This window comes from Pimephales promelas, chromosome 2, assembly GCF_988280905.1.
Source record: "Pimephales promelas chromosome 2, fPimPro1.hap1.1, whole genome shotgun sequence".
NCBI classification, from domain to species: domain Eukaryota; kingdom Metazoa; phylum Chordata; class Actinopteri; order Cypriniformes; family Leuciscidae; genus Pimephales; species Pimephales promelas.
The window spans coordinates 15,460,794-15,473,263 of record NC_142770.1 but is presented as its reverse complement, the minus strand read 5'-3'; the positions used below and the strand labels follow the sequence as shown (position 1 = coordinate 15,473,263).

Below are 12,470 nucleotides of genomic sequence, written 5' to 3'. Positions count from 1 at the left end.
GCCACCGCTTTCACTAGTCGTTTGTCTGCTGTCTCACAGTCGCCCTGTGTTTGTGCTTTTCCGGGATTATTTCATACAATTTAATACATGTATTACACCTTCGCCCGTGCACGCCGTTGGATTCCGTCGTGTTGAGTATGGAGAGAACAACCAGCGCTGTGTTTCCAGCTGTTTCCCTCGCATAAAGTTGATAGAAAAGTAAATAGTCTCACTTTTAGTTACATCTTAACTATTATAATTTTTCGAAGGGCAAAACATGAACTTTAACCACTGGCTTTACTTTTTCAATCAGCTGTCAATTCAGCGTGAGGGCAGTAGCATAGCATTAGCACCTCAGCTCCACCCGCGTCCCGCCTCTTTGCCCATTTTAATTTTTGGTTAATTTTTGGTAATTTTTGGGCGTTGTTGGTTAGATTTACAAAGTGGAACAGAGCAGTGACATATATAGCCTTCGTCTCAGCCATTGTTGAACTGCGTCGGAAGTGGACATGCACAAAGTTGACAAATCCCGCCCATGAAACTCGGAAGCGTCTCTATGGTAACTGAGTTAGTTCTGTTCAGGTGTTTCTCGTTAATTAGTCTCAGTAGTTCCTGTGTTTGCTGTTTCTCTTTCATTTCATTGTCAGTTGTACAGTATGTCACGCTGGTTGTTCTGTTTGTGACCCTTGTTCCATTTATTATGTTCTATTCTATTCTATTCAGTTTGTTCTTGCAATTAAAGTTCAAAACTGCTGCATTCAGATTCTGCTTCAACCAGCCTGTGACAAATATGTAGACATTTAATATTATTTTAATATATTTTCTGTCCAATTTTGGTGTGTTACTTTAAATAAAAGTGTGGTTATTTTATTTTATTGGCTTGTATTCAGATTCAGTAAAATTACTGAATGCAATCTAAAGAAAATCTAATACCGTTTTGTCCAAGCTGCAAACTGCTGTCCCAAAAAAAAAAAAAAAAAAAAAAAAATTTTAAAATCTTAGATGTCAATGAAGATCCTTTTATTATCTTTTGAAGCCCACAATGACATTTAAAATATCAGTAAGCTTAATATATATACAATCATAATTTATTGGGAACTTTCAATTGGGGGACATTGGTCCTGAACCCTAACCCCTAAATTTCAACTTATGTAAATTATATTAAAATAATTGTTGTTGTATAAAATATAATATAAATAAATATTTTATAAATATAAATAAAATATTTATATTATATTTTCTTTTTATGTCACAAAAGAATGTGTCCCATATTTTTATGTCACTACCGAAACAGTGTTCGTTTTAGTCCATTAATTGTCTGAGACTGATTTTTGATTAGGAAATATTCCTGTGTCCCTCTCTCTTTTAGCTACTTATTACACAGCTCTGTGGAATACTTGATTCGGATTGGTCAATCGTGTCATTGAGCGGGATGTTATTCCCAAACCTCTAAAAACAGATAACGCAGGCTCATCTGGGTTACTGAAGTCAGCATGCTGTGCGCCTGCTATAGGAACGTTTTTTTTTTTTTCCCCTTGTGCAAGTTTTGCATTTGCTGAGCTAATAAAACTACAAATCATTTTTTTTTTACAGTTATTTAATAATGACATCCATTATCATTGACTCACTCTCTCTTGTTTCATACAAATGCAATTGGTGCCATTTTGTGACTTCAGTTTTGTACACTGTTGGGTTATAAGATACTAACAGGTATGGTTTTAAAACAGTTTAATCAGAAATCAGTATCTCTTATCTCATTAATATTTATGTGACAAAATACTGTGTAATAAGTGGTATGACTGTACTGTATCTCTTGAATGTCCCTGCTGCAACAGCTTTCTCTGCAGAAGTTTTGTTTTTAAAGAGCTAATAAAATATTTCAACTCAGATCAATATTTCGTCTCTAATTATTTACTTATGTGGAAAGTAGCCCTGTAATAAGCAGGATAATGCACATCCAGCCTGTTGTTCTCTCAAAACAAACCCACTTCAGGCTGATGGAAACATTAGCCTGTTGGGGGTTTACTTTGAGAGAACAACCGGCTTGATGTACAATAGGTGAGTAGATAGGGCCCATCATATTGAGGTAAATGAGTTTAAAAGTCTTACAATCTGTGTGTAACTTTAAGTAACATAGCTACCAAACACTTATTTTTATTCAATAAAATTTAGTTTCTGTGTGTTCTTTAAACCAATTCTGTAGAATGGCCCATATACATACATACACTGATTATACACGCATTCACACAGGCATAGACAAAATTAGAAATGCAACACTTTTGTTTTTGCCACCTTTTTTCATGAACTGAGCTCAATGATAATGTATGTACACAAAAGGTCTATTTCTCTCAAATATTGTTCACAAATTTGTCTAAATCTATGTTAGTGAGCACTTCTCCTTTCCGAGATAATCCATCCATGATCCAATAATCATGCTGTCTAATCAGCATCTCGATATGCCACAACTAACTTAACTTAACTATGCAAGAACCAAAGAGTAACACAATATAACAATCTAGTAACTATTATTAACTAACAAGAAACTCTGATTAAACAAACTAGTAAGTAATAGCGCAGATGAAAGTGGTAGTTCACTATTAACTAATCAATAACTACAATTTTTTAATGCTTCCCAGAGAACTACTGAAAAATGTATTAACAATCTAGTAACTGCTCTTAACTTTAAAAAAAAAACTCTGATTAACGAATTAGTAAGTAATAGCACACGTAAAGTGGTACTTCATAATTGTTACTAATTATTTGGTTCCGTATTCTAAAGTGAAGATCATTGGAACTAACTAATGACTCAAGTGTTACATGATCTACAAGTCATGACTTGTGCAACCAAACACTAAAGTCCTTGGTGAACTTTAGTACACTTTTAGAAAAATTCTTTAGAAGTATGTACACTGTAAAAAATAAAATCGTAATTTTTACTGTAAAAAATGGCAGCTGTGGTTGCCAGAACTTTACCGTTAAAAATACGATAGCAACGTTAATGGTTTTACAGACTAAACTTAAAATTTACAGTAATAAACCATATTTTATTTTCTGATAAAAAGTTAATTTACCAACTTGTTGACTTATTGATATCTGTTAGTTTTAGACAATTGTAATATTCTGACAACCAACAATCATCACAGCAGTGATGAGAGTTACATGCGCAATCACAGTTCATCACATGTGAATACTTATATAAAGTAATACTTATATAAAGAAGCTGCACAGTGTCATCATGGTAACACACATGAAATAAAAAAAAAAATCAATAAACATTCATTTAACAACATTAAATGTAAAATAAAACCCTAATGTACATAACTGATTAGGGAAAAAAAAAAAAACTATGAGGAACTATAGTTATTTCAACCAAAACTCATCAATTGTGAAGTGTCACAAAGGGAATTGTGGGAATGTCAATTTACGTTTTTTTTTTCCTGTAAATTATACAATGATTTGTTCTTTTTCACTTTAAAAAAACTGTAAATTTAACGGTATTTTACTGTAAAATTATATCACAGTTATTTACCTTGTATAGTACGAAAACCTCCTGTAAACAGTTTTGCACTGTAGCATTTTTACAGTATTTTACCGTTAAAATCACGGTTATTTTGAGTCATTACTAATTAGCTCCCATGATCTTCACTTTATAATACGGATCCAAATAATTAGTAATTCCCATAGAAGTATGTAGTAACACTTTCATCTGTGCACTATTACTTACTAATTTGTTAATCAGAGTTTTTTTTTCTTTTTTTGATAGTAGTTACTAGATTGTTAATAAACTTTTTCAGTAGTTCTTTGGAAAGCATTAGTTTGATTAGTTAATAGTGAACTACCACTTTCATCTGTGCATAATTACTTACTAGTTCGTTAATCAGAGTTTCTTGTTAGTTAATAATAGTTGTGTTACTTATTGGTTCTTGTGTAGTTATTCATTAACGAAGGAACCGTATTCTAAAGTGTTACCCTGTGGGGTGGATGGATTATCTTGGCAAAGGAGAAGTGCTCACTAACACAGATTTGTGAACAAAATTTGAGAGAAATATGCCTTTTGTGAAAAATGAAAAATGGGGGCAAAAACAGGAGTGTTGCTTTTATAATTTTGTTCAGTGTATAAACTCTGACAATGTTCCTCAACTCAAAGGATTTTTTTTTTTTTTTGCAGGACAAAGCTTCAATCCACACTGCTAGGCCAATCAAGGTGTGGATGAAGAACCACCAGATCAAGCCCCTGTAATTGCCATCACAATCTCCAAAGCTGAAACCAATTAAAACCTCTAGAATGTAAGCAAGATGGTCACCAGCCATCAAATAAAGTTTTTCATTAGGTGTGGATTAAAGTAAACCAAAAGAAATGTGACCGACTGATTGGGAGCATGCCAAGAAGACCCATGAAAGCTGTGAATGGAAATCAGGCTTAGTCCACCAAATATTGATTTCTGAACTCACCTAAATTAAAACAGAATTGTGTTGTTTAAAAGTGAATAAAAACTTGTTTTCTTTTGCTCTAAATAATAAATCCAGAGAAACTGATAATTTTGCAGTGGACATGTATACATGAAATAATTAGGCAATGATACATTTTATTAATCAACTTTCTGGCAAATGAAGACAAATACAAAATTGACATTGGTCATTGCTCTTGAGGGTGACATGACAGGACAGGGCAACCTAATCTCTAATTGATATGTTCAGATAAGTTGACCCAACAGTCTTTTTAGGTTTAAAGACATTTGTTAATAATTCATTTAAAAATTAATACTTGGTCAGCAAAAAACTAATATAAAAGATCTGATTCTCTGAGTAGCTCTTCACAAACCATCAGCCATGAGAGCTGTTGTGCTTGCCCTGACTGTAGCCCTTGTGGGTAAGTTTTGTTTTCCAACTTAAGACGTTCCTGTATCTCTTTTCATAAAATATTTATCTTTAAGAATGTAAATTAGAACCGCTTAAAAAATAAATTAGTTAAATTAAGTCATTTTCAAATAATATTTTCTCATTCTTTTAGCATGTCAACAGATCAACCTTGGTAAGTAACAAAATTGTAACTTGGTCATTTGTAAATTCTAGTTCATTTACAACCGTTGCATAATTGCTTAAACTCAACCAACGAGATACTCTACCATTTTCAGTTCCTGAGTTTGCCCCTGATAAGACCTATGTGTACAAGTATGAGGCTCTGCTCTTGGGTGGTCTTCCTCAAGAAGGTCTGGCCAGAGCAGGAATAAAAGTCAGCAGCAAGGTTCACCTCAGTGCCGTGACAGAGAACACCTTCCTGATGAAGGTAATGACCATTTCATTTTAGAAAAACTCAAACTGCGTTAGCAAGCATTGACTGTTAACCCTTTCGTACATACAATCACACTGGTGTGATCAGTCTTGGCTGGTCCCTAGAGCGTACGAGCATGGTCTAAAATACATATGTGGTGATAAAATAATTTTCAGCCCGATACATTCCAGGTCACAGTTTGTCAAGTTTATCTCCTCACACTAAATACTATTCTTTATATAGACCATAACTCCGCCTCCTTTAGATTTCACTCTATCAAGTCTATAGATTTGGTAACCTGGTGCAATGATTGCAGCTGATTCCATACTAAAACTGCTTACACCAAAAAAAACTAAAACTGCGTTAGCAAGCACTGACTGTTAAAAGCAACAATTCCCTCATTTAAAGTAAATATGTTACCTTACAGCTCATGGATCCTCTACTCCACGAGTATGCTGGCATTTGGCCCAAGGATCCATTTGTTCCTGCCACTAAGCTCACCTCAGCTCTGGCTGCTCAGCTTCAGATTCCCATCAAGTTTGAGTATGCTAATGGTGTGGTTGGAAAGGTATTCGCCCCTGCAGGAGTCTCCCCTACAGTACTGAATCTGCACAGAGGAATCCTCAACATCCTTCAGCTCAACCTCAAGAAGACCCAGAACATCTATGAGCTGCAAGAGGTAAGAAAGTGATCCTAGTACGTTTGATCCATTTTGAGTTCTGCAATCTAATTCTTTGACTTGTCCTTCAAGGCTGGAGTTCAGGGAGTGTGCAGGACCCACTACATCATCAATGAGGATACAAAAGCCAACCAAATTTTTGTCACCAAGTCTAAGGATCTGAACCACTGTGAGGAGAGAATCAAGAAGGACATCGGTTTGGCGTACACTGAGAGGTGTGCCGAATGCACAGAGGTAATGAAGAAGACTGGAAAGAATTGAAATATTTACTCAATATAATGAAAAAGCCTAGAGTCAAATGGCCACGTACCTTTCTCCCAACAGAGGGTCAAGAGTCTGATTGAAACTGCATCTTACAACTACATCATGAAACCATCTGCCGCCGGTGTACTGATCGCTGAAGCCACAGTTGAGGAAGTGCACCAGTTTTCACCCTTCAATGAGATCTATGGTGCTGCCCAGATGGAAGCAAAGTAAGATTTGTGAGATTTCTCTTAAAATATGAAGTAACAATAATTCTCATAAATAGCAACAATAATACTCTTGAAGATGTTTATCTATTATTTTTTTTCCAGACAAACCTTGGCTTTTGTTGAGATGGAGAAGACGCCTGCTGTTCCAATCAAAGCTGATTACTTGGCCCGTGGATCCTTGCAGTACGAGTTTTCAACAGAAATTCTTCAGACCCCCATTCAACTCATGAAGATCAGTGATGCACCCGCTCAGGTATAATTCAATACTTAACATCTTTAAAAGTCTCCAAGTCAAAGTTTTGGATCCATGAAGACGTCATCTGAGTGTTGCCCTTACTCTTTCTAGATTACTGAGGTCTTAAGGCACATTGTTGAAAACAATGTGGCCATGGTCCATGATGATGCACCACAGAAGTTTATTGAACTCATCCAGCTCCTGCGTGCTGCCACCTTGGAGAATATTGAGGCTATCTGGGCTCAGTTCAAGGACAAACCAGTTTACAGGTACAATATTTGAGCAATAAGTTAATATAAATATAGTTCAAGGGCATTTTTTTTATGAATATATTTTAAACAATGACTCGGTTAGGCGCTGGCTTCTGGATGCTCTTCCTGCTGTTGGCACACCAGTCATTGTAAAATTCATCAAGGAGAAGTTCCTGGCTGGTGATCTTACCATTCCTGAGTTCATTCAGGCTCTTGTGGTTGCTCTGCAAATGGTCACTGCTGATGTGGAGACCATCCAGTTGACAGCTGTGAGTACATCTTACTAACCTCAAAGTGCTGTTCTTCAAATCTTACCTAAATGAAATTAATAATTTCTATATATTGCTGAACAGAGTTTGGCTATGCACGAGAAAATCGCCACAATCCCAGCTCTGCGTGAAGTCGTCATGCTTGGATATGGCTCCATGATAGCCAAACACTGCGTTGCAGTTCCCACTTGCCCCGCCGAGCTCCTCAGGGTAAAACCCTCAAGACATCCATACATTTCTGTCATGGACATACTATAATATTTTTTTCTATTATAGTAAATATGATCTTACTAATAATATTTATATTACGTCTCTAACTCTATGTTGTTCAAACTTCTCAGCCCATCCATGATATTGCTGCAGAGGCCATTTCTAAGAATGACATTCCTGAAATCACTTTGGCTCTGAAAGTTTTGGGCAATGCTGGTCACCCTGCTAGTCTTAAAACCATCATGAAGCTCCTACCTGGACTGAGAACTGGAGCTACTTCTATGCCTATTAAAGTCCAGGTTGATGCCATCTTGGCTCTGAGGAACATTGCCAAGAAAGAGCACAAACTGGTCAGTGTCAGACATTGTAGGAATCAGTTATTTTAAAGATTACAATTCAATAGTTCATTCAATAATATACTAACCTTGTTTTCTGCCTCAGGTTCAGCCAGTGGCCCTGCAGCTTGTATTGGACAGGTCTCTCCATCCTGAAGTGCGTATGGTTGCTTGTATTGTGTTGTTTGAGTCCAAGCCCTCAGTGGCTCTCGTCTCCAATCTTGCTGGTGCTTTGAAGACTGAGACGAACATGCATGTTGCAAGCTTTGCCTATTCCCACATCAAGTCCTTGACCAGAATCACTGCACCTGATATGGCATCTGTGTAAGAATAACAAATTTTTATTTAATTTAACAGAAAGAACTGAGCACAAGCCAGAGGTAATTATGTTTTCTTCCATTTCAGTGCGGGTGCAGCTAATGTTGCCATCAAGCTCATGAGTCGCAAACTGGACTGGCTTAGCTTCCGTTTCAGCAGAGCCATTCAGCTGGACTTCTATCACAGTGAGTCTTGCCACTTTTGATAAAGAGAGAGAGAGCGCTAAAAATAGTTTAAATGAGAAAATAGTTTCTTAAAATGTGTAAAGACCTCTCCTGACACATTAAATGTATCCTTACCTCTGTCCCTGTGCAGCTCCTCTTATGATTGGAGCTGCTGGTAGTGCCTACATGATCAATGATGCCGCCACCATCCTGCCCAGAGCTGTTGTAGCTAAAGCACGTGCTTACCTGGCTGGAGCTGCTGCTGATGTTCTTGAGGTTTGACAACCAATACTTAAAAAAATGATTCATGGTTTTAAAATATTTCCAATCTTCAATCAATTGATCCTTTCAAACAGATCGGTGTGAGAACTGAAGGAATCCAGGAGGCTCTTCTGAAATCTCCTGCTGCAGATGAAAGTGTTGACCGTATCACAAAGATCAAGCGCACCCTGAGAGCTGTAAGTTTTCATGTCTAGTGTATAGTATAATTGTGTACTTTTAAGTAATATTATAAACATGATATAGGCAAAATGTATATAACTTCTCTGTTTTAACTCCTCAAGCTCACAAACTGGAAGGCCTTTCCAACCAATCAGCCATTGGCTTCAGCCTATGTCAGATTACTTGGACAAGAAGTGGCTTATATCAACATCGACAAGACCATCATTGAAGAAGCAATACCGGTACTGTGTTGTACTTTATATCTTCTCTCTCATTAATACATTTGTTTGTGATCTGTCTAAAAATTAGTTCTCACAATTAGAATATATTTTCTCATAAACATTATCCTCAGATTGCCTCCGGACCCAAACCACGTGAACTGTTGAAGCGTGCCCTTAAAGCTTTGCAGGAAGGAGTTGCCTTCCAGTATGCCAAACCCCTGCTTGCATCTGAAGTGCGTCGTATCTTGCCAACAGCAGTTGGTTTGCCCATGGAGCTCAGTTTGTACACTGCTGCTGTTGCTGCTGCAAGTGTCAATGGTGTGTGTGTTTTTTTCTTAGAATTTTTTTTTATCTTTCCTTGGATATGAGGGAGTCACTTCGAAGTTTGATGTTGCTCTTTTCATCCTTCTAGTTAAGGCCACCATTACACCTCCTCTCCCTGAGGAGATTGAGACTATGACTCTTGAACAGCTCAAGAAGACTGATGTTCAACTCCAAGCTGAAGCTAGACCAAGGTAGACTTTTGAAGCTGCATTCATGAAGATGAGCTACAATGTACACAACAACAGTTTTACAAACAATCTCTCTTATTCTTATTTCAGTGTTGCTCTCCAGACCTTTGCTGTGATGGGAGTGAACACTGCCTTGATCCAAGCTGCTGTTATGGCAAGAGGAAAGATCCGTACTATTGCCCCAGGAAAAGTGTTTGCAAGAGCAGACATTCTCAAGGGCAACTACAAGGTGGAGGCTCTGCCTGTTAATCTTCCTGAACACATTGCTGATGTCAGGTAATGAATTATTAGTCAGACCAGTGTAGCAAACATTCTGAATCAATGCTTAAACAATTCAAAAGATTTCTGAAAGTGGGATTCACCTTTTTTCTCGTTCCAACAGCTTTGAGACTCTTGCTGTGGTCAGAAACATTGCAGAGCCCAGCGCTGAGAGGATTGTTCCCTTAGTACCCGAGACTCCTGCTGATTATTTGGTAAATTTTGAACACACATGATGGATGTGTTAGTATTATGAACATTCATTTGCTTTAAGTTTTAAAACCGCAAGGCATAAAAATATTTAATTATTCTTTTCAGTCCTCTGAAACACAAGATGAGAATTCTGTGAGAGCGGCTGCTCCATTTCAAAAGACTCTCTGTCTTGCTGTCCCATACATTGAAATCAAGGGGTGCGTTGAGGTGCACTCTCACAACGCTGCTTTTATCAGAAATTCTCCTCTCTTCTACATAATTGGACAGCACTCAGCTCGTGCTGCACTGTCAAGAGGTATTCATTCAGGAAAGATTACATTGATTAAAATCAAATGTTTTTAGCCAAAATTATAATTATCATCCTGGCTTTAGCTGAAGGTCCTGCAGTTGAAAGACTGGAGCTTGAAGTCCAAGTTGGTCCTAGAGCTGCTGAGAGACTCCTTAAGCAAATCAGCCTCATTGATGAGGAGACTCCAGAGGGAAAGGCCTTCCTGCTGAAACTGAGGGAAATCCTGGAGACTGAAGACAAAAATGCACCTGTCTCTTCTGAAAGCAGCAGTAGCAGCCGCAGGAGCCGCAGCAGTAGCAGCAGCAGCAGTTCAAGCTCCTCCATGTCCAGCTCTCGTATGAGTAAGGTGAGGATGTGGAAATGTAGGTTAAGTAGCCAATATTTGTGTCATAAATATTTTTTTTTCTCTGAATAATTTTATATGATTTTGTAGACTGCCATGGTCATGGAGCCATTCAAAAAATTCCACAAAGATCGGGTAACTAAAAATAATATTTTTTATATTATTACTTTAGATTATGTTGATTACTTATTACAAAACTCATTTTTGCTTACAGTTCTTGGCACCCCATGGTGCTTCAAAGGCAGTAAGCAGTGGAAGCACTGCAGCTAGCTTTGAGGCTCTCCAGAAACAGGTGAATCAATTAGTGTCATTAATTGCATATAATCCAAAGGTGACATTTTGTACTAAATTCCACTTAAATTAATTATTGTTTATGCTTTCAGGCTAAGTTCCTCGGAGATGCTCTTCCACCTGTTTTTGCTGTCATTGCCCGTGCTGTGAGAGTTGACCACAAGCTGTTGGGTTACCAACTTGCTGCATACTTTGACAAGCCAACAGCAAGAGTGCAGCTCATTGTTTCCTCCATCGCTGAAAATGACAATCTGAAGATCTGTGCTGATGGTGCCCTGCTGAGCAAGCACAAAGTCACTGTAAGACTGGAACTATTGTCAGAAATTAATTTCTCAAGTGAAATAATTTACATCAATACCATCCTTTGAACACAAATGTCCTTCAGGCCAAGGTTGCTTGGGGTCAAGAATGCCAACAGTATGCAGTCACTGCTAAAGCTGAAGCCGGTGTCCTGGGCGAATTCCCTGCTGCACGTCTAGAGCTGGAATGGGAGAGGCTTCCAATAATCGTCACCACATACGCCAAAAAGTAATGTTCAGTAACACTAAATGACAAATGTATTGTACAGTTTAGAAAATGGCACTGGTTTAATCTACTCTTCTTTGTGCATCTCTTCACCATTAGGCTGTCTAAGTACATTCCTATGGCGGCTAACCAGACGGGCTTTAGACTTGAAAGAGCGACGAACAGTGAGAAAGAGATTGAACTGACTGCAGCCTTGCCAACTCAGAGATCCTTGAATGTCATTGCTAGGATTCCACAGGTGAAATAGTTTTCTGTTAAATTATGACTCTCACACAGATATAAGAAAATACAACTAATTATTTTTCTTCCTGCTCTAGATGACACTGTCAAGGATGGATATTCGCCTCCCTGTCGCTGTTCCCATCAATCCAGATGGAACTTTTTCCATTCATATCGATGAGGACATTCTCTCCTGGATCCAGAAACATATCAAGGAAGAATAAGACTTGAAGAATTACATTTTACAGCTCACATTTACACAAGAAAATGTGAGCTGTATTTATGTAGAATTTATTGGTCTTTGACAGTTTAATTAAATACATTAACAATGTTATGATGTGTAATATAATGCAATCTAATATTAATAAATACCCTGCAAGTGTCAGCAATGTGTGAACTGCTTTCATTTTACAATAACACTAAAAGTCCTCATCAAACAAAAGAAAAACGTCTTGAAGGTGAACTATGTAAGAATTTTGCAAAAAAAATATCCACCAGGCCAGTGCTATATATTTTATTTAGTTGATTACTTACAATATCCTAAATTTTCCAAGGATTTTAACCAAGGAACCGGGACATTTGAACAGGAGCGCCAGTCAATTTGCGTCATATCCGCATTACTCTCGCTTTCCACTCGTACAGCCATAGTAATCATGGGACAGACATTGACAACTGGGTTATGCCCAGTGGTACGTTCAGCATCACACGTGCACATGAAACGCACATGCAGGAAACCTCGTGAATTACGGCCATTTCACACAGCAAACGTGAGCAGCACGTATTATTTCCGGCATGAATGTAAATCAGTGAGTGCATTCACACCGGGAGCAGGAGCGGCGCGTGATCGTTGAGCAAGGGCAGCGGTGAAGCGCGGGTTTCAGCACAGTGTCCACACAAAAGTGCCCAAAATTTGCATGTCTGGGGTGTTTTATCAAGAACTGGAGTATATGTCAGAAAAGAAAATGAAATTTCT

The 12,470-nt window shown here is 37.8% G+C and overlaps 1 protein-coding gene across 1 annotated transcript; it reads left to right on the top strand.

The window, feature by feature from the left end:
• Positions 1-4,780: 4,780 nt before the first annotated feature.
• Positions 4,781-11,882, top strand: LOC120477201 (vitellogenin). Its single transcript, XM_039668677.2, has 28 exons — positions 4,781-4,849; positions 4,991-5,011; positions 5,115-5,266; positions 5,679-5,930; positions 6,003-6,164; positions 6,255-6,403; positions 6,506-6,656; positions 6,750-6,907; positions 6,993-7,158; positions 7,243-7,368; positions 7,500-7,718; positions 7,810-8,027; positions 8,109-8,206; positions 8,337-8,461; positions 8,542-8,643; positions 8,749-8,868; positions 8,979-9,165; positions 9,260-9,362; positions 9,450-9,635; positions 9,742-9,832; positions 9,936-10,125; positions 10,203-10,465; positions 10,553-10,597; positions 10,677-10,754; positions 10,846-11,052; positions 11,139-11,281; positions 11,378-11,516; positions 11,596-11,882. Exons 1-28 carry the CDS (start codon positions 4,810-4,812, stop codon positions 11,719-11,721), a joined length of 4,017 nt encoding a protein of 1,338 aa, XP_039524611.2. The 5' UTR covers positions 4,781-4,809; the 3' UTR covers positions 11,722-11,882.
• The last annotated feature ends 588 nt before the right edge of the window (positions 11,883-12,470 follow it).

Excerpts from the sequence above, each read along its gene's own strand:
- LOC120477201 (XM_039668677.2), top strand. The coding sequence starts at position 4,810 with ATGAGAGCTGTTGTGCTTGCCCTGACTGTAGCCCTTGTGG. Across the intron at positions 5,931-6,002 it reads ACATCTATGAGCTGCAAGAG|GCTGGAGTTCAGGGAGTGTG; the intron begins GTAAGAAAGTGA and ends TTGTCCTTCAAG. Across the intron at positions 8,207-8,336 it reads TCAGCTGGACTTCTATCACA|CTCCTCTTATGATTGGAGCT; the intron begins GTGAGTCTTGCC and ends GTCCCTGTGCAG.